The sequence below is a fragment of the Leptonotus elevatus genome, chromosome 12 (assembly GCF_054856555.1).
Source record: "Leptonotus elevatus isolate MCC_2025b chromosome 12, RoL_Lele_1.0, whole genome shotgun sequence".
NCBI classification, from domain to species: domain Eukaryota; kingdom Metazoa; phylum Chordata; class Actinopteri; order Syngnathiformes; family Syngnathidae; genus Leptonotus; species Leptonotus elevatus.
In genome coordinates, this window is record NC_141250.1 from 17,071,298 (window position 1) to 17,094,840 (window position 23,543).

The window sequence follows — 23,543 nt, forward strand, 5'->3', positions numbered from 1 at the left end:
CTGAGAATTAATTTTCCATGACCGCAACAAATCGAATGATGTTCTAATGCTTTTCGACAGCAGTTCATGTATGGAATTGCAATTGTGTATTATTCATAGGCCTACTTAAGTTCAGCCGTACGTGTTAAAAGTACATTTGCAGTTCAGATACAAAAAATAAAATACTGAATAAATGTACATTCCGGGCCTTCGATGAAAAAAAAAGCTTGTCAAATGCACAGTAATATCCTGTGTAATAATTCTATATTTTATATTACCGGTATTCCATATAAAATATTCAGACTAGCTTGAAGTACAAGTAGAAAATGATTTGTGTTGAAGTCATATTTTTTTCCCCTCCCCAATACTTTGTGTGTAAGTGTTTGTGAAGCGTTTATGTTGATGGAATCGGACGGCCGCAGCCAAAGTAAGATTGCATTCTCGGTGGGAGTCCGCACAAAGAGCACTAGATCAGCAGCGCTTTGCCGAATCTCTTGTAACCATTAAAGCTGTAGAGAACAAAATGCCCTTTTGATGGCAGGAACAAATATTGAATAAAATGGTAATTTTTTCAGAAATAGCATTGCATATCCAGATTTCAGGCGAGGCTGTATTGGATGTTGCAGTGCATCTTTGAGCACTACCAAGCATTGTGTTTGTCATGGAAATAAGCGGGATTATAGTCATCGAGGTTCGAGATCAGTGCGAAAATATAGGTTGCTTTGTTTGGCAGATTCAGACGCTCGCGTTGTTCTTTCGAGCATTTCATGCAGGAAGTCCTCGTAGGAAAACTGTCGCCAATAACATACGTTGGGTTCCATACATCAACATGTTGTTTTTACATGACTCCTTCCTGATTGAAACCATGCAAACCCCCCCAGAGACCACAATGGCGACTTGAGACAGAACTGATGATGATGATGATTGATGATAGCATCGACCACATAGAATCGAATTCATGCGTTGTTGTCTGAAGGATGTGCAAGTTGTTCATATGTGGTCTGGTTTGTTTTGTGATTCATAAGATGACAATTATTTCAGGAGGCATAATGATGGTATTTAGTATGATGATGCGGATGTTAAGACCTAAACTAATGTCTTACTCGGGATCAACATCCTCTTCAAATGTTTTGATATTCAGATATAGTTTATGTTTTAAATTTGAAGCAAGCGGCCAAAAATAATACATTTGTACAGTGGCTATATTTCATTGCGGGAAGTCTTGGAAGACGGCTTAAGTTGAACACCTCTGAAATTGTTCACACTCCAAATGTTTACATAAACTGAAATATATTACAAGGGCGGCATGAACTGTGCGCAACTCTGGAATCAAAATTAACTCATTTACTGCCATTGACGCCTATAAACGTCAAAAAATCATTTTAACTATTTCTATTAGTTTAACATTTTTTCCCACTTTTGTTAACAAGAGTATGAAATTCTAGACTTTTTTTTAATAATCTTTTTTTATTTTTATAAAAGATTATTATAAAATTAGGGGCGTCAGGCGATTTTTTTTAAAAAATTGTAATTAATCGCATGACTTCAATAGTTAACTCACGATTAATCACAAATTCTAAATCTGTTCTAAATGTACAAAAAAAAATCTAGGTTTTCATACTCTTGTTAACAAAAGTGGAAACAATTGTTAAACCAATAGAAATAGTTTATAATTAATTTTTGACATCTATAGCCGTCAATGGCTGTGAATGAGTTAATGGGGAAGTAATACTATAAAAAGCATATTAATAATATTCATCATCAAGTTTTTTTTATTGATTTTTACAATAGTAAAACTTAATAAAGTTATGAGACAATAGTTTGACCCCATTTTCATTAGGTCTGAATAATTCAAAGAAACCAGAGTTCCAGAGTATCAACATAACGGTATTGTTTACATAATTGTTTTTATTTAAAAACACTGAATATACATGCTGCCTTAAGGGGCAAAGAGTTATACAACATAAAAGCACAACTGTGACAAGTTCAACTGTCAACTGTCAACAACCATCAATCAAGCGGTGCCACTCTGGCCCGACAAACCACAGTGCCATCAAACCAAGAAGACCACAAAGTGGAACGCTCCCTTTTAAAACACACATAAAAAGGGGGGTGGGGGGGGGGGGGGGAACCACCACAGAATGCTTTGGTAAATAACACACCATAGATCTTTAAACAAAGAGCCATTATAACAAATAAATATTAATGTTTGTGAAATTCAATAGTTATGTACTTTTTTTTTTTACATTACCATGCTGTTATTATTGCCATTGTTCTTTAACAAACATTTGAACATTTTGTAGTACGAGACAAGAAACGGGCGTCAGTTGAATATTGGAGGCTGAGGACGGCTGATACTGGCATCAGCCCCTTTCACAATACCCGGCCTTATTTCAAGGTCTCGGCCTGATAAGTAGTCGCGCATCCCTGATTTTTAACTAAAATGAAATGCTGAGCCTTTCCATTTGATCAGATATTATTTATAAAACACGCGAAGAAATTTAAGAAAATACTCGGTTAATTCAGACCAGGATTACAATTGCAGGGTGCTTACCTGACATCAAAAATACTTTAAAGGTCTCTACGATTAGTAATACATCCATTTTGAAGCAAGTGCATTCTTTTTTTAATCAAATAAAAATATTGCTTTATACATGAAAAACAGGAAGAGTAGTCAGAGTAGTGCAAATATAAAAGCCCACGGTGCCCTTGTATGTGTATGCAAGCGCACGTTTTTTCAGAATATACAAATAATGTATTATTTGACACACATCTGCCTGTGTTAATTCTACATACAATATCACAGTTGATCATTATTATTGTATGCTATTATTGTGTGCCATTTCTTTAAATCTTTGGTCCCAAAAACGTGTTTCCTTTTCAAGGGACAGTATGTTCACATCGGCTTTTCTCACTCATTGGATATTCCATCCACATGTCTCCACGCTGCACCAATTTCATCTGTCTGGCTCAAGTTCCATTTACAGTGTCCCTCATGGTGCCTCCAGCAGGACACTTTCTCTCTGTGAGCTCACTCACAACCTGTGACCGGCTATGGTGACAGCAATTGTTAATATGTTGATGCGAAACACTGTGAGCTTCAGGCACTGTCTTCAAGAAAAAAAGAAAAGAAAAGAAAAGAAAAAGTGAAAAGCGAAATGTGTCAGTCTAATGTTTGGCACCATGATTTTGCATTCGGGCAGCTTTTAGGATACCGGACTGCTCTCTTTAACTTTGAAGTACTTGCAAATTGTTTATACCTTTCCAAAGTCTCCTGGAGTCAGACACATCTAGCTGGAAGGTTTTTTTTTTTCCTTTTCTTCTAAAGCTGTTGCCAATGGTCTGTGTTTACCTGACACTTGGATTGACAGAGAAGTGATTGGAAATATCCACCATTCACTGCTGTGAGCTCCTGAGTGCACAGAAAGTGCTTTTGTACGCTGGCTGTAATGGGCCAAGTTTGAATTGAAGGTTGAGAGAAATAGCCTCACTGCGGCAGTGCACTCGGAGGAACTGACACAACGCACAAAAAAAAAAAAAAAGAGAAAAAACTCGGAAGTGGGGTCCTGATAGCATCGCAGGCAGGCACAATAACATGCACGCGCTCATTCCAATGGATTCTCACAATGATATGTGCACAAAGGGCTATGAGGGTGGAACTCATTCCACATCGAGTTCATCTTTTCATGGCTGTTTGTCTGCACATGCATCCTGCATTTAAATGGTAAATGTCATATACGAGAAAATGGTCACAATGATTGCATAAATGCTATTATGCATGTTTATCCTTTACCCACACAGGGGGGGGAAAAAGGCTGGATTATTGTCAATATAGGTACTTTGGATCCAAATCTTGACCCAATCTGCTGTGTAAAATGTGCTGGGTATAAACAACACAGCATTGGCTCGGTCCCTTTTGAACCGAGCACTGGGTTAACGAGTTCACCCAATTCAGGTTACTTTTATCGAGCAGTTTTAAGAGTACAGTGTCCTGACTCACACTTTATTGCTGGGAAACAGCCGTGGCCATCGCATGCTTATCACAATTACACGTAAACTCAGTCACTCTGAGAAGACATTGACATTTAACATACATACATGTGATGTTTTTCTGTATTACAACCGTTTTGAAATTGAGAGCTATTTATTCAGTATTGATTAATGCAAAGTGCCGTTTGATACACACTTCTGAAGTAACATATTTGCTGAAATGACCTTACATTACATTTTGTAATGAATAATTAATGGAATTACTCTATGCGAAAACGCTGATTATGTTAAATGACTTTCCACAATAATTATAAACAATGATTTAAGCAGGGAAGAAACAGAAAGGCTTAGATGTCAAAAGTCCTAGGAAATCACAATGTTCCATCAGGTGTGCTATTTTTAGAGCAGTCGTAACCGCTGCTTTACAGCCATGATTCCAAATCCCAACCAGTGTGAGATCAACAGGTGCGCTGCAGAAAATGATCCATTTTCACTCGATTGCTTCTTATTCAACTATTTATGCTGGTGACATATCGTGACAAGCAGAACAAATAAATGGTCTCTCACTAGATGGATGACGTTATATCAACAGACCGCGCAAATCATTTTTTGGTGACATTTTAGCTTGGTTGTGTGCAATGAGATTTTTTCTGTATTGTAAAATATTTACCTTTGCTCAATAAAGTTTGAAAAACAATGCAGTACGTATTTGTGTTGGCATGTGATTATTATGTGTTTGTTTCTTAACACTTCTGGTAATTTGGAACAGTGGACAAGCATTAGATGTTCCTTTTCTGAATTAATTTTCGTGGGTTTAAATATAAATATACACTCTGAATCTCGTTTCTTCTTTCAAAAAGTGGCAGAATGCAAAACAGGAAAATAATCTCCAGAATGATTGACATGACCACTAGCAAATCAGAATACGATGCTTCAACGTGTCAGCCAATCAAATACAGTATACAGAAAGATAGGCGGAACTTCCTGTGTATGACGCCAACGCTCCAGTCAACAGTGCAGGCCCCACCCTTTGTGTTGCTTACCGCCAGTCAATCAAAATAGAAACAAATCTTGACAGTTATCACTTTTTTTCTACGCGGTTGCCGTCAATACTAACTCGGTCATGTCGGGTTGGTTGTAGCTGTCAGAACTCTCCGTTAAACGGCAAGTCACGCCATGACTGGTATGTAATTTTTCATCCTATTCCTCACCCACGTAATGCTAACAAGCATCCACGGGCTAAATTAGCTGGCTAGCAAGCTAGCTTGGATACGGCTAATCAGCGACTAAGTTAGCCGCTAACGCTGTGCTTGTAGCTAATGGGTTAGCACGTTTTAGACCTAAACCGCTCCCCACCGCACCATTTGAACTCTTTTTTTTTTAAAGCGAATGCAAGCTGAATGTTATAAATCGCTACGCCCTTCGTTTGAGGAACGAGCTTTGTTTAGCTCCGTTTTGCTGTATTCGAACTAGTATGTTGTCCTTCACAGCGCCAGAACAGCCACTGAAAGCGGACGAAATGGCTGCTTTGGACGCAAACAGCAGCCAGAGCAACTTTTTGCAACATGAAGACAATCAGGTGAGATGTCCTTGCGGGTTTTTTTTGTATGCTCTTCATGCGTGTAGCAAGCTGATCTCGGTTGTAAAGTTGGAGGGGTTTTGAACCCCTCAGACAACGCTTCCTCTTAGGCGGTGCAAAAATCCCGCCTTCATTCTTTGCTCCGGACAGAGACCGCCTGAAAAGCTCCACCAGATGTAAACATTACGTGAATGGTGTCTGAGGGGCTCAACAGAAGCATTTTATTTCCCAGCTACCAAAAAAAAAAAAATACACTTGTGTAACGCGTCACTGTTGTCTACTTGGCCTACACTAATGGCCACTCAATTTCTCCCCCATAAACTTGCACATTGTGGGTAGGACATTGAGTCGTCGTCCCTCGACCTGCTTGCAAGCACCTGCACTAAGGTTGGCTCACCGGCATCAGAGGTGGACAGAGGTGCCGCCGCTGGTGTGGTAAGTGGTCAGAATCAGAAGCTTCAGTTCATGCGTCCTCCATCACATAAGGCAGTTCTCCACCACAGGCACCAGCTTAATGGACATTCCGTTACCTGTACGTACATAGGTATGTGCATACATTTCCAAAGAATAGATTTACATGAAACAAGCATTATCTAATCAGATCAGTCTTTTAAATCCAATTTTGAAAATGCTCTTATTCCTGGTAACGTCATAATGCAAAGTCAATGGGAGTCTTCATTTTATGTATGACCTTATTCGTGTATCTGTGTGTGTGTTTGTGTAAAAGTCAAGTTTCAAGATCCCAATAACTTAATGTAATTGGAAAACGTAGCCAACACAGTAACAGACGTGTAACAATGATGTTAATTATTTCTATTTAATTAAGTAATTATTCGAGCAAATATGTTTTGGCTATTCAGCCTCTAATTGACAATACCGCTGAAGAGTTGATAGGAAATGGGAGAGAGAGAGGGAATGACTTGCAGAAAATTCTACCCACTATGCAAAACAATAGGTAAATCTCACCATAGCAATAATCATCATAATTTAAAAACTACACTGAATATTGAATATAAATTTTTAACAGAAAATAATCTGAAATCCTTCTTGAGAAATGTAATATGAATGTAGCGCAATAAAACAAATAATGACTACTATTGCTGTACATCGGTGTCATGTAGGGGTGTAACACTTTTTTTTTTAATACTTGATCTTTCAAGAAATTTCGTAGTTGTGATTAAATAATACACCGGTTCTACGTCATTGATAGTGGTATATAATGGTAAGATAAAAATGAGAACGTAGTGATTCCGACGTCTTTTAAAATGTATGATCATGAATGTGGCTTGTTGAGTGACTACTTTTTGGAGCCATTCAGCGGTGGATATGCACATACCTACAATACTCATCGTCCTGTGGTTTTTCTTTTTTTAAGACAAAAAAAAAGACTGCCGCCTTCCTTCTTCTGTGGAAAACCACAGGACGATATAGATTTGTAGACAAGATGAATTTTTTTAGCCATACAAATACTCAATCGCCATGTACGAAGTTAAAAACACTGTTTTGACTTTCAGATGAGATTAGCTATTCCTAGATCTAGTTATATTGTAAACAGTGATGTAGCTCTTTAAATCCTTTCACCTTCTAATTTGGGGAATTTTCAGTACACTTTTAAGATAGGTAAACATTGGCCTAAACTTCATTGTAACTGTCTGAGAGGTCCTGCAGTGGAAGGCTGCCTGTCACTGACCTCGCGTCCATTTGTTATGGCAGAGGAGCATCTGTTGCATTTTGCCAAAACCATGATTGACAGCTGCAGTTGGCATGCTTTTTGTCTGTGCGATGTAGTGATTACATCATATGACTTCAATTTTTTAAAGTCAACACTGGCTAATGTTTATTATTATTCACGGAGGGGAAGAGTTGCAGTAATTGATATTTATCAACAATGTACAACTCAACCGAATTTACGCAGAATGTGCACATTACAGCACAGAGCATTGACTGCTTGGTAAAGACTTGGCTGATGTCACCTAATTTGATTTATTACTGTCAGAAAATAAGTCCTCTCGATCGGCGTGCTTGCTGCAGAGATGGTCAGATAGCGGTTGCTCAACTTGGCCCAACGGGGAACCCTGCCCACATTCTGGGTCCATCATCGCAAGTTCCCATCAAGATACTTTTCTTTTTTAGGAATTTTCCTAATCTAAGAATTTACCCGTGGTGGATTAACTAATGCCCAGGGAAATTTAGTTTCTCAACTATATCGAGTATCAGGCATGTTTTTAAAGGATGTTTTAATTTTTCTAAAATCCTGCAGAGGTACAGATGGACATGTTGCTGTCTGTTGAACGGATGTCAGAGAGTTGTTACTTCCGTGGTAGTAGGAATGGAATGTGTAACTGTCCCACATGAGCAGTTTAGTTCCGTCTTTTTTGTTTTTCCTATCAATAATGCAGTGCATTATTCCCAATTTATACGGCTACTACTACTACTGCTTCTGACCATACTCACGTTTGATACCCAGGCATTTATGTTGAAGTGGGCAACACACCTTGCCATTAATGCGCCACTGTACCCTACCAAGTTGACCGTGTTGATAACCACGTATCGTCATGTGATAGCTTATTTATCTATCGACCACATTTGGAGGACTTACCAGACTGATAAGTTTGATCAGAATTATGAAGACATGATTCATCCAGTCTTGAACTTTCCCTCGGAGCATAGTAAACAGGACCTATGATTCTACAATCTACACGATTACGACACATTTAATCTGACCTTGCTTTAATTTGACAGATAGACTCTGAAAGTATTACCCGGTTTCCCGATAACATTTGCCGCCTCTGGACAAATCATGGTTTTAGCATTAAGATTTTTGACCCCTGCATGTGACATTTTAGTTGTGTTTGTATTTCACCCAAACTTAAAGGGAACATACCTGGATGAACCCTTTACCAATCATACATTTAAAGAAAGGAGGTTGCACACAAAACAACCAAGAACAACTGGTTGAAAGGCCTCCTCACCCAAGACAATCATTTGCTTGTTTGAAAAATCTTGCATCGCCTGCGAGGCACAAATCGTTTAGGTTCCTGTGATATTTTGCATGGATTTGCATGTGTGTAATAGCCACCATTTTCTCTCTTAGGCTACAGATCAGACATCTGCACACCTTACAGTGTCCGATAAATGGGAGGTGTTAGCCCCCAGCACGGCTGCAAAGGATGACCACGGGATGATACAGATCCAAGGCCAAGGAATATTAACGTCAAATGGACAGTACGTTCTTCCTCTCCACAGTTTGCAGAGTCAGCCGATTTTTGTGTCGTCAGGAAGCGACACTGCCTCTGCCAATTCAGTGCCTAACATTCAGTACCAAGTAATTCCTCATATTCAGACTGCAGACGGACAGCTGAGCTTCGCCACCACCGGCATGGAAGGAGCAACTCTGAGTCAGGATGCGTCGGGACAGATTCAGATCTTGCCTGATGCCAGTCAGGGTCTGTGTGTGACGTCCGCTGCCAGCATCCTTACGAACAACCAGAGCCTCATATCACAGACTGGGAATATCCAGCAGATCCAGGGGATTTCTATTGGCAGCTCCGCATTCAACAACCAGGGTCAGGTTGTTACTAATGTGCCTGTGGGTTTGCCGGGGAACATCACTTTTGTTCCCATTAACAGCATAGACTTGGACGCGCTAGGCTTATCCGGAGCCCAGACTATAGCGACGGGCGTGACCGCCGATGGCCAGCTCATCATGGCAAATCAACTGGGGAGTGGCCCCGAGAGTCAGGAGAAGACGGACGATGACCTCTCACAAACACTACCAGTAAATGACGGCAATGCTGAGCTTTTTGTGCCGACGTCTTCCTCCCAGCTACACAATCCCGCCAGTGAAGCCAGACTCCTGACCCAAGACGCCTCATTGTCGTCCGTGGCTACGCAGCAGTCCAGCACTGGCCTCCAGCAGGGCTTCATCCAACAGACTCAAGAGTCGGACATCCAGGCGACATCAGCTCAACCCATCGTCCAGCTGCAGCAAGTGCCACTGCAGACCACTAACGGGCAGGTGGTTCAATCGGTGGCTACGGGCGGACAGGGTATGCAAAACCTTCAGCTGATCAACCCCGGGACTTTCATCATCCAAGCCCAGACGGTGACCCCGTCAGGCCAGTTGCAGTGGCAGACCTTCCAGGTGCAAGGTGTCCAGAACCTGCAAAACCTTCAGCTTCCCACCACTGTCCCTCAGCAGATTACTCTGGCTCCAGTTCAGACCCTCTCGCTGGGTTCCAATCCAGTCGGCGTCAACACCGGGCAGATTCCCACCCTGCAAACAGTGACAGTCAACTCAGTGGCACAACAGGAAGGAAATGCAGACATGCCTAGAGGTACAGTGTTTACTGCATACAATGCAAGTCAAACAATCGCTATTGTGGAGATCATTTTAACTTTAATATTCAGTTTGTTGATTAGAAAGTTATGAACACGTCGCCAGCCGTGCCCATCAAAGTTGCACTCATGCCAAACACGTTCTCAAATTTGATCTCAAATGGAATGAAAACATGGTGAATTTAACTTGCCTTAAGCTGTAGGAACACTTGTATCTAACCGAACTATTTTCACTTGTTTTTGTCTATAAATGTACAAATTTTCAATATACAATATTTCTGATTGGTTCTCAAATTATTTCCTACTCTTTAGATTGGTTAATTTTGTAAAATAACAGACAATGTGGGGACTGACCATTAGTATCAATTTACCATATTTGGACCTAAAATGATTTTGCCCGACAGTGATTATTGTGCATGCATTTTTGCAAACTATTCTCAAACGTTTCTTGGAAGGAGTATATTTAACTTACTTTTGAAGTTAAAAAAAATTATATTATTTTGATGATCTCATAAATGTTACCTTCATATATATGATACAGCCATATCACACACATCCATGTGACTCCAAACGGTGTCTTTTCTGCACTCTACAGACATCCGGATAAAGGAGGAGCCGGACTCAGCAGAGTGGCAGCTAAGCTCTGATTCTACCCTAAACACCAGCGATCTGTCCCACCTTCAGGTCAGGCTGGTGGAGGATGAGAATTATATAGGCCTGGGAGGCAAGAGGCTACGTAGAGTGGCGTGCACTTGCCCCAACTGTAAAGAGTCTGGGGGGAGGTGAGTTCTCTTAGCGGGATGCACTTCAGCTCCACAAACCGCACGGCTGTTTTGTAAATAAACCTTCCGGGATGCTCGTTGTGCCGGCGCGTGTTCCTCAGGGGATCCGGCGTGGGGAAGAAGAAGGTGCACATCTGCCACATAACAGGCTGTGGCAAAGTGTACGGCAAAACGTCACACCTGCGAGCACACCTGCGGTGGCATTCCGGGGAGCGACCGTTCATCTGCACCTGGATGTACTGCGGGAAGAGGTTCACGCGCAGCGACGAGCTGCAGAGACATAGGAGAACACACACAGGTGCCCCCACACTAAATCACTGTAATGGTTTCATTTGTGGGATAGCATTTTTCACTAACTTGTTGTCTCAATTTGTACCACAACTTTCAGTGTTTCTGTATTAGTATTGTGAAATATTTTTTTCAAATCTCTGCATCAATGGTCAGCCTCCCTGTATGTAATTTGCATGATCTCCCCGTGATTGCATGCATTTTCGCTTGGTACTTCCATCTTCCTTCCACATTGAAAAGCATGCATGTTAGGTTAAGTGAAGGCTCTAAATTGTGAATGTGCGAGTGAGTGCTTGTTTGTCTATTTGTGCCCTGAGGACAAGTGCTATAGAAAATACGTGAATGGATTTGGAAAGCGAAAGTGTGAGGTCTAGTGTGAGATGGTTTACCCGTTTCACAATGGTCCTTGTCTCTGAGCGCGGAACACAAAACTCACGCTACAGTTGATTGAATATGAACATGAAATTGTAACGGTCCTGGTAAAGATGTTTTTAAATCGCTATTGTTGCTCGACACACACAGACTTAGGACTCTTTAATATTAGTGAGCATGACACGCCATACAGAAGCATTTCATTACACTGCTGCAAGCCCAGTTAGCACTTATTGGAGTCATTAATCATCTATTCTGTAAATACAGTGGATGTTAAGTCTACATTTGGCCTGCTCAAATGGCATTTATATATATATATATAATAATTGGTGGGTTAGGAAAAGCCTACCAGAACTGAAATGTATCTGGGGTTAATCAGAGGAACTTCAATTGGTCACACCCTGTGTGCTGATTCCCATTTACTTAAGATTTAAATGTGAGTGGTTAATTCTGATGATTGTGAAAAATATTCTAATTGCGGGTTTTTGTGTGTGTGTGATTATTGTGATTCAATATAGTGGAAACAAATAATTAATTAAAACAGTGATGTTTCGACCTTTTTATCGCCACTGTGTGAAACTTCAACATCTGTTGTTTTCAGGGTTGATATAGTTTTGGGATTTACATTTTAGTTATTTTTTATTTTGTTTTGATATTTTATTTTTTAAATGTAGTTACATTTTAATTTAGTTTTCAGGGCAGTTCTGCTAGTTTTGATCTTAGTTTTGTTTCGTTTAAAAAAAACGTGTATTACTTGTGTGCAATATTTAATAAACACCATACATGGTAAAATGAAAAAAGTCACGCATTTCTTACCTAGCGGTGCATTTTGGCTGACTTAAATGAAAAAGCGGGCGAGCTGAGCCATTGGAGCCAAAAGAAAACGCAAAATTGTTGCCTAGGAACGACATCATCTGAAGGTGCTTTTCTATTGGCTGCTGCTAGAGGACGTCGCTTCTGTGTGACACACTTTCAAATGTCCTTATTCCAGTTAATATCGAAATAAATAGACTTAAAATTAACCCCAAAGGCTCATGTATTAAATTTGTTTGCAAATATTTTGCAAACGTAAAATATAGTTTCAGTTAGTTTTCGTTTGTTAAAAAGCATTTGAGTTTTTATTTAATTTTGTTGACGAAAATGTTTTTTGAATTTTTTTATTTTGTCAAGTTTTCGTTAACTAAAACTAACCTTGGTTGCTTCGCAGGCGAGAAGAAGTTTGTGTGCCCCGAATGTTCCAAGCGCTTCATGAGGAGCGACCACCTGGCCAAGCACATCAAAACCCACCAGAACAAAAAAGGCGTGAACTCTGGCAGCGCCATGATGACCTCGGTGGAATCTGCGGGGTCCTCGGACAGCCTCATCACCTCGCCGGGCGGGACCACCCTCATCCTCACCAACATCCAGCAGGGTTCCAACAACGCCCAGGACATCCTGGCCAACGCCGAGATCCCCCTGCAGCTCGTCACCACCTTAGCGGCCAGCGAAGTCATAGAGTGATGGACGCGGCGCTCACAAACTCACGTGACCGCATTCTCGTATACTCCTACCTGCATTTTTATTCCAGCTTTGAAGAAAAGAAAAAATAAAGTGATTATATATATATTTTACCATTCTTGTTCGCTCTGCTATGAAGTGGAGGAAAGAATAGAAAACAACATTGCAGTAATTACACAAGGAAATGCCTTATTTTGTACAATATCGTATAGTTGTAGGTATACAGTGTCCTCAATCAACTTTAATAATGCTTTTCCACCTTTTCTTACCTTCACCTTATGTCCTTTTTCTTTAAGCCAAGACTAAGCTCCAAGTAAAATGTGTCCGGAATTACTGTCGTTGACGCAAATGTATTTATGTTTTGCTTTGGTTTTTCGTGTTTTCTTGAAGATGCGTTTTCCCACACTGTTTCCAGTTTAGCAATTCTCACTGCAATTTTTGGGTGGAAACAATCAACAGTTTTTATTCATTTCACTTCAAAAGGACCAACATGTCATTAGATATTTTTGAACAGATATTTATGTTGTTGACATAATATCCTGTTTACAACTAAAGGCAACTGTTTTAAAAGGCTGAATTGTGAGTAAATGTGTTTTTGTAAAGACTATGGAGGACCCCCCCCCAAAATACATTTTTGGTGATGGTTGCCAAATTTGCCTAAAAACTCAGGGTGAGTTTTAACTGCATGACACAAGTGGAGAAAATGTCCCCTATCATGTCTCATTTTGGGGACAAATCTTTTCAGACGGACCAAAAACTCGACGGCACCGTTATTGTAACTGCTCCTGTTGAGTTTTTTGTTTCTTTTCCTTTTTCTATTTGGTAATGACCCTGGTTTCTTTTACCAAATCATCTCAAATGTGCAATTCACAATCAGTCCAATTTAAGTGAAAATGTTATTTTGAAGGTGGTACTTTGGATTTTGATCACTGTCCTTACAATGAATCATCGTCTGTATCCATGTCGGCAAATCTCTATTTGTATAGATTTTTTATCAGAAATGTCTTGCATTCCCGTGTTATGTTATTTCTGGCCCCAATATCTAAAAGAATAAGCAAAATTTATATATATATAAACATTTATACATTGTCCTCTTCAACTGACCCACAGTTCCTTGTGTACTAAGAATTACAGATTTCACTTGTTTAGAACTGTAAAAAAAAACTGTCTATAATGTCATTATAAACATTTCTGTTACACTTGAATTTCCATGTATATTTTTGTGTGAGTCCAAATTTGACGCCATTTTAAAAGTTTCCTTGCACTGCACTTGCCATTGTTGCTGAGCTTTTCATTCTCGACTCCCCAGCCTCTTCTCCCACTGTGTGGTCCAGCAGATGTCACTACAGCCAAGGGAGCAACGCTGAGGCCTGGTTGACCCCTTGACCTTCCCCATGTGGCGTTAGTCGGCTGAGGCCAATAGGAGGTGAGATCTCAGTCGAAAACATTAGAAGCATAAGCTGTCTGAGAAAGTCTCATGACTTTGAACAACCTGCAGGCTTGAGTGAGTGAGTGCGAAGTACACCTGTGGATTATTGCTCCGTCATCACTATTTGAAATGTCAGGTAAGTAGTGTTTATTCATTTAATGTTATGTTGTGCTTATTATTGGGGACGTGGCTCGTGTTGTAGAAGTGCACTGTGTCCAACTGAGCTAAGGTAATACTTGTCAGTAGGGTGCAGTTGTAAGCCATAATAAAAGATGGCATATCAGAAGTGAGCATAATTTTCTTGGTCAAGGCAAACTTTGATGAGTCTTGTATATGATCGATGGCATTAGACGCAAAACTAAATGTCACTGCCGATCACATTATGGTTTCCTTCAGAGACATGACTGAAAATCAAAACTTTAGAATCGCATTTGATTACATATACACAGTTGAATGTCATTGTTATGCATATTCATGCCATGTAAAATAGTGACAACCAAAATGCAAAATGTAAAAAAAAAAACTACTTCTTTTTTTTAGAAGGGGGTCAAATGCTTATATCTCTAGAAAGAAAATAAGGCCAGCTTTGGAGAGATTTTCCGCCAAAATGCTTATGACACATCCATTTAGCAGGAATCATGAAGTAGGCACACGTATTTGTTTCTTAGGCCACAAAAAAATTAAAAAAGGAGCTTGGAACCTGTGTTCAACCTTTTTTGAGTCAAGATTTGCAGGGCCTCCCTGTCCCTGCGTTAGTTACCGCCGCAATTCAAAACACGTAAGCTCAATTTCCAATCAGTGCGGACAAAAGATCTGTATTTGAACTTTCATTCATTTTTCTTCAGGTTCAACAAAGAGAACACATTTTGCACATTGTACATCTGCCTAATGAAACAGACCTTATTGCTAATTATTTATTTTACATATTGTCTACTAAAAGGAGCACAAGAGATTTAAACATTTATGAATGGCCTCTAGATTTTAATGTGTATGAACATAATTAAAATAGTCGATGAAAAGCTTTATGGGGTAAATCAGTATGCTTTTTTTTTGTCAGAAAATAAAAAGCAAGTCAAATGGTGTTGCCTGTTAAAGAGGCCTCGTACACCCCCCCCCCCCCACCACACCTTTAATTTGCATAATTTAATGAATCCAAGTCATTGTAATGCAATACCAAGTGCAGCAAGAACATAGAATGCCAGTTTGAGTTAATGAAATGTGTTAACGGTATCATCATTTACTTGTATGTTAATTAGTCCAATTAATTTCCCTTGCTCTGTAATCTGAATACTGTAATACTCTTTGCTCCCCTGAAGGAAGGAAATCCACAATGCACTCACCTCTGGGACAATCTGCGCGAAACATCGTGACTTATCCACTTGAACTGGATACACATTTGACATGTGAGCTCCTTTGATCAATTATTATTACTTCTAGTATTATTAGTCTTTGTATTAGGTTTGCCAGGGAGGGAGAACTGACATCATTTGTATGCTGCATGGCTTTATTTTTTATTTTATTTTTTTTTTTTTGGAATGCTCTCTTTTCAGTGCCAGTGAGCCAATGACAAATGGACTGAGAAGACCTTCTCGCGGCCATAATTGAGTTGAAGACCTTGAGACCACTTCACACTCAAAAGCTACTATAGACACGGTAAGTAAACACTGCTTTGTTTTTTCCTTAAAGACCCCTCAAAGTGATTTCAAATGTCCGTATTTGAAGATAATTGCTGAAAATGTGCAAAGAGAGAGAACTTATGAGTTGCGTGTTTTTATTATTATTATTAATTTTATTTATATTATTATTTTATTTATTATTATTATTATTCATTTTTTTATAATGTTTAAATTTAGTGCTTCTAATTTGCAAGACATATTTATTTTCACTTTTCCGGCACATTAATCATGAAAAATGGAAGGAAAGCTTCTTTTTTTCTTGCACATCTGTGGTGTGTGCATTGCAACGGGAGGAGAGCGCTGCATTCACGCAATGACAATTCCAACCATATAGAATTCAGCATTTTACGCTGTATAACCTTGTCTGTGTGCACAGTTGGCCCAAATGACATATTTCGTTCTACTATCCCTCATATACAAAACACTTGAGCGATGAAGGCGGCTTGGTCTCCATTTGGGTCCGGTTTTCGTGGCAAGATAAGGCCTGCAATTTTGCCAAATGACTATTATTTTCCTTTCTCAAGGAACAAGTACAGCGCAATGGATTGTTGGTGTCGCACAGCTGCAGTCATGCACTGCATCGGTTTTGTGTGTAAATCGCCTCTCAAGATTCAGAGGCTACAGAATCTTTGCATGTAGACTGAATGTATGCGCCTAAGCATAACATTTAGTTTAATAGTGTTTTTTTTTTTTTATTATCAGCAGGATTGAAGGGTGTCCTTTTTTGGCGCCGCATTCTCGTCGCACTCTTGCCCTTGATCAACTGCACGAGGCAGACAATAGCACTGATCATTTTCCCCCGGCGAGCAAACCCAGCATGGATCAACTCAATAACCCGATATTCTCCGTCTACTCAATGTGGACAATTTAGCGCCAGGTCAGCACCTTTCTCCCTCTTTTTAAATCTCACAGACAATTTGCTGACCTCCCCCCCGAGCACCGACGGGTCCAAAGGAGACAAACACAATTGTAGCACCAGCAAAAGCGCTTGTGATGTGACCGTGTGTTCGGGTCTGGATTTCTCAAGGTGATACCTGGTGTGGGACAAGGAGCGAATTTTATGCAAACTTGATATCCAGCATGCTTGCAGATGACATTTTTCGTGTATTTTCACTTCTCGGCTACCATCATGCATGCATGTTTGAATTGCTGTGGTTACAAATCATTTTGCATCATCCTGTTAGGCGGCGAGGTGCCATTCAGCTTCAAATTAAACACTCGTTGCAGACGGTGGATTACGACGCGGACTCCTCCCTTTTTCAGGGATGAAATTCAAATCGGATCAATCTTCATTGTGGAATTTCTGCCCCGCTGTTTTGCATTTACTGTTAGCCGCATCCAGCTGTGAAAATTGAATCGACAACAATATCCCACATGATGATGTCCATTGTGTCTGTCTATTTTTACTGACGAGACAATTGCATCAGATGATGTCGTGTAGTTTCCCTTGGCTATGCAGAATAACTCTCCTTCATCGCTCACCTCAAGGTCAAACCTGACAGCCGCGCTTCAACTCCCTCAATTCGGAAGTGAGCAGTGCGCTCTCGCTGCTGTCTTTGTGTGACAAGAGCGGGCCGTTTTGTGTTATTCAGCCTATTGGAAGACAATTTCCGATATGACAGGAGACGTTTTGGTGTCCGGGAAATGTACATTAAACGGTGTCAACAACATCCTCCGAGGTCACAGCGGAGTCCCCCCGCGAGACGGCAAAGAATTCACACCGCCGTGTGACGGCTCGGTGGCAGTTTTGACACAGGTAATATGCACGCAGGATGACAGTGGCGCTGATGTGCCGCAGAGACAATAATGTACATATCATTTTCCTCCCTGACTGATTGAAGACTGTAATCTGTGCTGGACTTTGGCTCTGATTACACACGTCTCAGGGAGCAAAACAAGGACTGCCGGCGCTGGGCTCATCCCAGGCTTTTCAGCCTTCAAGAGGACTCAAGTCCGCCTCGAAGGTGAGCTCAATTTTGGTCCCATTTATGCCGTCGTCAGATGGAATGCATCTGGCAGACGGACGTCAAACAGTGGCTTTCGCCAAGATGACACGGGAACAGAAATGCGCACAGCACACAAGGTCAACCCAATGACTTTATTTTTTGGCGCCGTTTTTAGTTCAGAGAAAATTGCAACTGTAGAAGGCGCTATGGAGCAGGAAGCACCCATTTAATTCATTCACTCTCAGCCATTTTCACTGAAGCAACCCCCTTTGCTCCCGACTGTTTTACTGGATTTTGACAGATTTTGCAAGGCCCACAGAATATTGTGTTCTATTGCTAGAAAAACATGGAACCTACCAAAAGAAAGATTAGAGGGAAAAAAAGTATATTTGTATCTGTTTCTGTTTTGTAGCACTTAGCATTAGAATATAGCTAAGTTTCATCATTATTCACAAACCTGTTGATAACAATGACAAAAAGAGCTTGTTGCAACATGGCCCTGGTTGATTGCTTATACTCTGCTGCCACCTGCTGGTCGTTTTTGTAATAACTACAATTTCTTTACGCGGCCTCTTCAGGTCAAAATCTGCATAAAAAGCCTTCTGTATGCTCTAGCATGAAAAAAACCGGATAAATTAGTTTTGGGGAGCAAAGGACAAAGTATTAAAAAACTTATTTATATGTTTTTGGTTTGAATGAGTTCATCCTTACTGCTAGTGAAAGACAGTTAAATTAAATCTACATGCAGAAAAATGAAATAAATTCTTGAAAATAACATTTCCAAACAAAATCCTTATACCGTATTAGTCTTCACAATGCTGTAATGATCATATACTAGGGATGTTCAAAACCACTACTAGTATCTTTGATACATTAAAAAAACCCAATGACAAATCATTTTAAAGCAAGACCTACTGTATATATCTCAATGTGTAATTTTTCCTTAAAATTTAATGAAATTAATGGCAATCGTAAAACAGCCACAATATCCGCCACCGTCATTTAATGAAAAATGTTACAGTTTAAACATGACATAACAGAATATTGCAGTGTGCCAATTGACACACAATTCAAGTTTCACAAAAAACATAAAGATTGTGATACATATTCCCTGTAGTCAAGTTGCTATGTTTTAATTAAAAAAACGAAAAGTGAATCTTGGGGACACAATTGTGTAATGTAATTTCGGTAGCATTTTAAAACATATAGCATATAAAAGCAAACAGTAGCTTTTCTGATATTATGTTTGAGGACGTCATCGCCACCTACTGTCTAGGAGTGTGAATGGCAGGCATTCTAAGCCCTTCAAAATTAAAGCCTGGTCTTAATTTGTCTTCCCCTCTGTCATAGTCCAGCCACAGAGGATGTTACAGTTCCCGCCCTTTTTTTTATTGTCGGAACACAATAACATTTGTGTCGAAAGAAAGTATCAAATGCCAGGAACGAGCAGCCGCGTTGTTGTTCGTGCACGTTGAACCACTTTCATCCCGCTCAGAAAGGAAATCTCACCAAGCATAATGAACCTTAGCAATGCGTCTTCATGTAAAAAATGGGAGAGATTTCTCTGTTGACAATAGGTCAGTGCTCTACAGAAGGTACCTCGCGCATTACAAGGTTGCTCTCGGGGGAGCGGTAATGGGTTCTGGGCAATTGAACAGGCTGCCATGCTTTATTGCACCTGTACCGAGTTAGAGCTGTCATCATTACCGCTTTCCTCTTAACGTTGGCCCCATAAGCAAGGCAAGACAGACGCTCGCGCTCACTCAATGCCGGTGAATGTTTTCACTTCTTGTTGTGTGTCTGCAGTCAGTCACAACTCTAATCTGTGGATTATTTGGGGTATAATCTATATGGCAATGAATGGAGTTGTTTATTTATTCAGCTGTTTGTTATAGTTGTCAACTTTTCGGTTCGTTTATTGCGAGTGAAGGAAGTGGGATGGGATTTGAAAAAGAATCTATTTGTGATTTTTCTTCCCCAACATTGCAATTGTGATTGAATGTGATTGCTTCTTTAAGGCATATTTTTTTTCTAAGCACAAGCAATAAATTCATCTCTATTACAAAAATAGTACAAAACTGCTTATAAGTAACTGTTTTGGTCTTATTGGTTAGGCTTACTGTAAAATCAAAGAAAATTCATAATCACTTTAATTTAATGTTTGTCTTATTTAAACACTACACTCACTACGACATCATATTACAACAAAAATGTAAACAAATCTGTGGCTTTATCACTTCAGCTTTTCATGTTTCATGTTTCATGAACCAATATTGTCACCTTCCTAAAGTAATGGTCTAAGTCATTTTTTTTTCTTCCAGAAAACATGAAAAACGGAACCAAATACTGATTACTGTATATGTATTAATAATTTCGTTTCAGGGGTAGAATTGAATCATGTATATATATTTTTTACCTCTGAACTCCAAGTGAGTTATTGCAGACTCGCTAACAGCGGAAGCGGACACTTTCCCGCATACCTCCAACGTATCTTCTGGCTCCGTTAAGGTAAGGCATGTACCGTATTTAGTAACACAACACAGTATTATTAATGTTTTAGTGTAAGGTATTCAGAAAAATAGAAAAAAATATTCATAAAAAGATATTAGTTAATAAAACAGGGAAAACATTAGTCAGAAAAACAGGAAAAAAATATTCAGAAAAAGAGAGAAAAATATTTTTTAAACAGAAAAAAATACTCAGTAAAACAGAAAAAAATTATTCAGAACATTTTTAAAAAATACTCAAAAAAAAACAAAGCTCCCCCAATCAATTAGTCAGAAAAACAGAAGGTTTTTTTTTTTTCAAGTGAATGCAATACGCTTCTGTACACCCTCACCAAAAATGATTATTTTACGTAATCCTGCTCCTTGTGCATGTTGCTGCTTTTCAACCACCTTTTTGTCAATAGCTGCAACATAAAGACACCATAATCGCAATTTAACCCTTAAAATAATTATTGCTGCACTCGTTATCGGATTGAGAAGTGTTTCTGCCACGTTCTTCCTCTTGACGGACTCATCCGAGCGCAAGCATCAAGGCCTCATCGTAGCGAGCGTGGCAGCCTCCCCCTGACATGCAGATGTTTCCCGCTTCCTCCTCCCACACGTTTCTTCTTATATCAGCATCCGAAACGAGCGCCTTTTGAAAACCAAGGAGAGGAAAAGTTTACATTGTGCCAGAAAAAGGAAATGGAAATTACGGGCAGTGTCAGATAATTGAGCTTGTCGCCAGAGACATGCTAATAACAGACAGATGCGCACGACTTGTCAGTCCGTCCCCGCGGTGACAGACTCTCTTGTGTTGATGAGCTGTTTTAGAGGGCAAATTGTTCCACGCAAACGCCACGGTTATTACGAGCTGGCAAGGCGCTCGCTCGCGTAGCCGATTCTGCTGCAAGTGACAGAATCCAATTGACCGGCACATATTCATGCACTTTATTTTCTTTATTCTCAAGCAACAATGCAGATAATTACTGCAGCAAGTAAAAATCCAAAATAGAATTTCATTGTGTACCGTGGAAACAATGGCGGAGCTGTCTCAGCAACACGTCTGCTGACATTGTAACGACCAGGAGGCCTCGTGGAAGACAAGCTGCAATCTGGCTTGAAAGAACATTGATTTTTTTTTTTTCTTATGTTACATAAACGTGTACAGTCCAACGGTTTGTGTGTCGTTTATGCAATGTTGGAAACATTTCTATTTATAAGTTATGGACAATTTTGGCGATTCATTTGATTAAAGTAGCACAAAGGAACATTTCAACCTTAATAAAATATTTCCAGAACTCTTCTGATGAAACTTAATCGACTTAAAACTAGTTGAATGGTCTGTATCATTTTTACTGCCACTAAACAACTTTGAGGAGGAGGGCAGGAACACAAAAAAACTACAAATTTACTTTATGGCATACGTCACTTCCCCCTTTACCCATTCGTTACAAAGACGGAAGTCAAGTTGAAAGTCGTGACCTCAAAAATGTGCAACAAAATGCGCTTGTCCTCATGAGAAACGTGGTTTACCCTCTGGCATAACGTTACCGACTTTGTCCATATGGTGGCGCCGTAATCAACGTAAACTGATCGTTCTTTAGTGTTGCTTTAAACATACATTTTTGTATGCATGTATTCATCAAACATTCTTAAGTTAATGGTCTAACTTTTTTTCAGTGTTGGTAAGATATATTGTAGAGCTGTCAAAAATAATTGATTAATCGACAAGTAATCGATTATCAAATTAATCGACAACTATTTTAATATTCGCATAATTGTTTGGAGCAAAATGCTTTTGTAATACATTTTAATGCAAAATTAAAATGAAAGTCGAATAATCGATTGAATAATTGTTAGATTAATTGATTTAAAAAATATATATACTGAAGAAATAAAAAATGTTTTTATAATATATATTATTAAAAAAAACATCAATAGACATTCACAACCTGTTAGCAGCGTATAAGAGATCAACCAGGGCCATGTTGCAAAAAGCTCTTTTCCCCCCACTGTTTTAAACAGATTTGTGAATAATGATGAAACTTAGCTATATTCTAATGCTAATTGCTGCAAAACAGAAACAGATGGAAATATACTTTTTTCATAATGAAAGAAGAGACTTTAATCTTTCTTTTGGTTTTTATATCAATACAACACAATATTCTGTGAGCCTTGCAAAATCAATCAAAATCCAGTAAAACAGCCGGGAGCAAAGGGGGTTGCTTCACTGAAGCCCCATCACACGTTTGAAGCACCTACCGTAAATGTGTTCATTGGAACTTTGAGGACGGCTAACATGCTGTTGTCACAAATGCGAAGGGTCGCGGTTGCGCCGCTGCCCGCCATGTCAGGCGTTATCTGGGGGGGAAATGCGTATGTCCAGAGGTGAGGGCTGAGCTTTGTGCTGCGGAGCAGGCCACCTCGCGGCCTTTGTGCCCGTAACAAGCTGAGCTCAGGCTCCAGCGAAGCGAGAAATTGTAAACTCTCCGGAGAGGCCCAGCGAGGAGATAAGGGCTCAGTGTTTGCTGGCAATGCGCATGTGGATGAATCTGATAGAGGCCAGTCCCACGCCAGAATGGGAGTGATGATACCTCCCCCTTCTATGGTGACTTATGTTTAATCCCCTTTGCCCGTGTATTCACTTGCAAATACTCCTGTCACCATTAATATGTATTAACAGCCTTCGTGCTCAGCTCAATACAGATTTACCCCAGTCTATTTTTCCTCTTGTGCTCGCCGACGACTCGGATGAACACGAATAGGTCAGAACGTGCTGCTGATGTTCAGGCTATGAAATCTTGGTTTTATACATTCCTGTTTGAAAAAAAAAGAAAAAAAGTCACATCCATTCGTTGTTCTTTAGCCGCTACGTGGGGGATTAAAGATTTATCATGATTGGTCAACATACTCATTGTTCCTGACTTTGCTTGGTTATTAACTCATTCACTGCCATTGACGGCTATAGACGTCAAAAATTCATTTGAACTATTTCTATTAGTTTAACATTTTTTTTCCATTTTTGATAACAAGAGTATGAAAACCTAATTTTTTTTTATTGTACATCTAGAACAGGTATAAAATTTGTGATTAATCATGAGTTAACAATCTGAAATCATGCGATTAATTATGATTACAATTTTAATCTGCTGATGCTCCAAATGTATCTTTTCTTTTT

General features: G+C 39.6%; 1 protein-coding gene across 2 annotated transcripts; it reads left to right on the forward strand.

The window, feature by feature from the left end:
* The first annotated feature begins 4,970 nt into the window (after positions 1-4,970).
* On the forward strand, positions 4,971-14,030 carry sp3a (sp3a transcription factor). 2 transcript variants are annotated; one of them, XM_086092038.1, is made up of 7 exons: positions 4,971-5,152; positions 5,460-5,548; positions 5,888-5,983; positions 8,643-9,885; positions 10,482-10,668; positions 10,770-10,966; positions 12,536-14,030. In XM_086092038.1, the coding sequence occupies exons 1-7, from the start codon at positions 5,146-5,148 to the stop codon at positions 12,826-12,828; spliced, it is 2,112 nt and encodes a 703-aa protein (XP_085948164.1). In that variant the 5' UTR covers positions 4,971-5,145; the 3' UTR covers positions 12,829-14,030. The 2 variants fall into 2 exon arrangements, with proteins under 2 accessions (XP_085948164.1, XP_085948165.1); XM_086092039.1 differs by lacking the exon at positions 5,888-5,983.
* The last annotated feature ends 9,513 nt before the right edge of the window (positions 14,031-23,543 follow it).

Bases quoted from the DNA above. Each gene is read 5' to 3' on its own strand.
- sp3a (XM_086092038.1), top strand. The intron at 5,984-8,642 runs GTAAGTGGTCAG...TTTCTCTCTTAG, and splicing joins GAGGTGCCGCCGCTGGTGTG to GCTACAGATCAGACATCTGC. The intron at 9,886-10,481 runs GTACAGTGTTTA...TGCACTCTACAG, and splicing joins AAATGCAGACATGCCTAGAG to ACATCCGGATAAAGGAGGAG.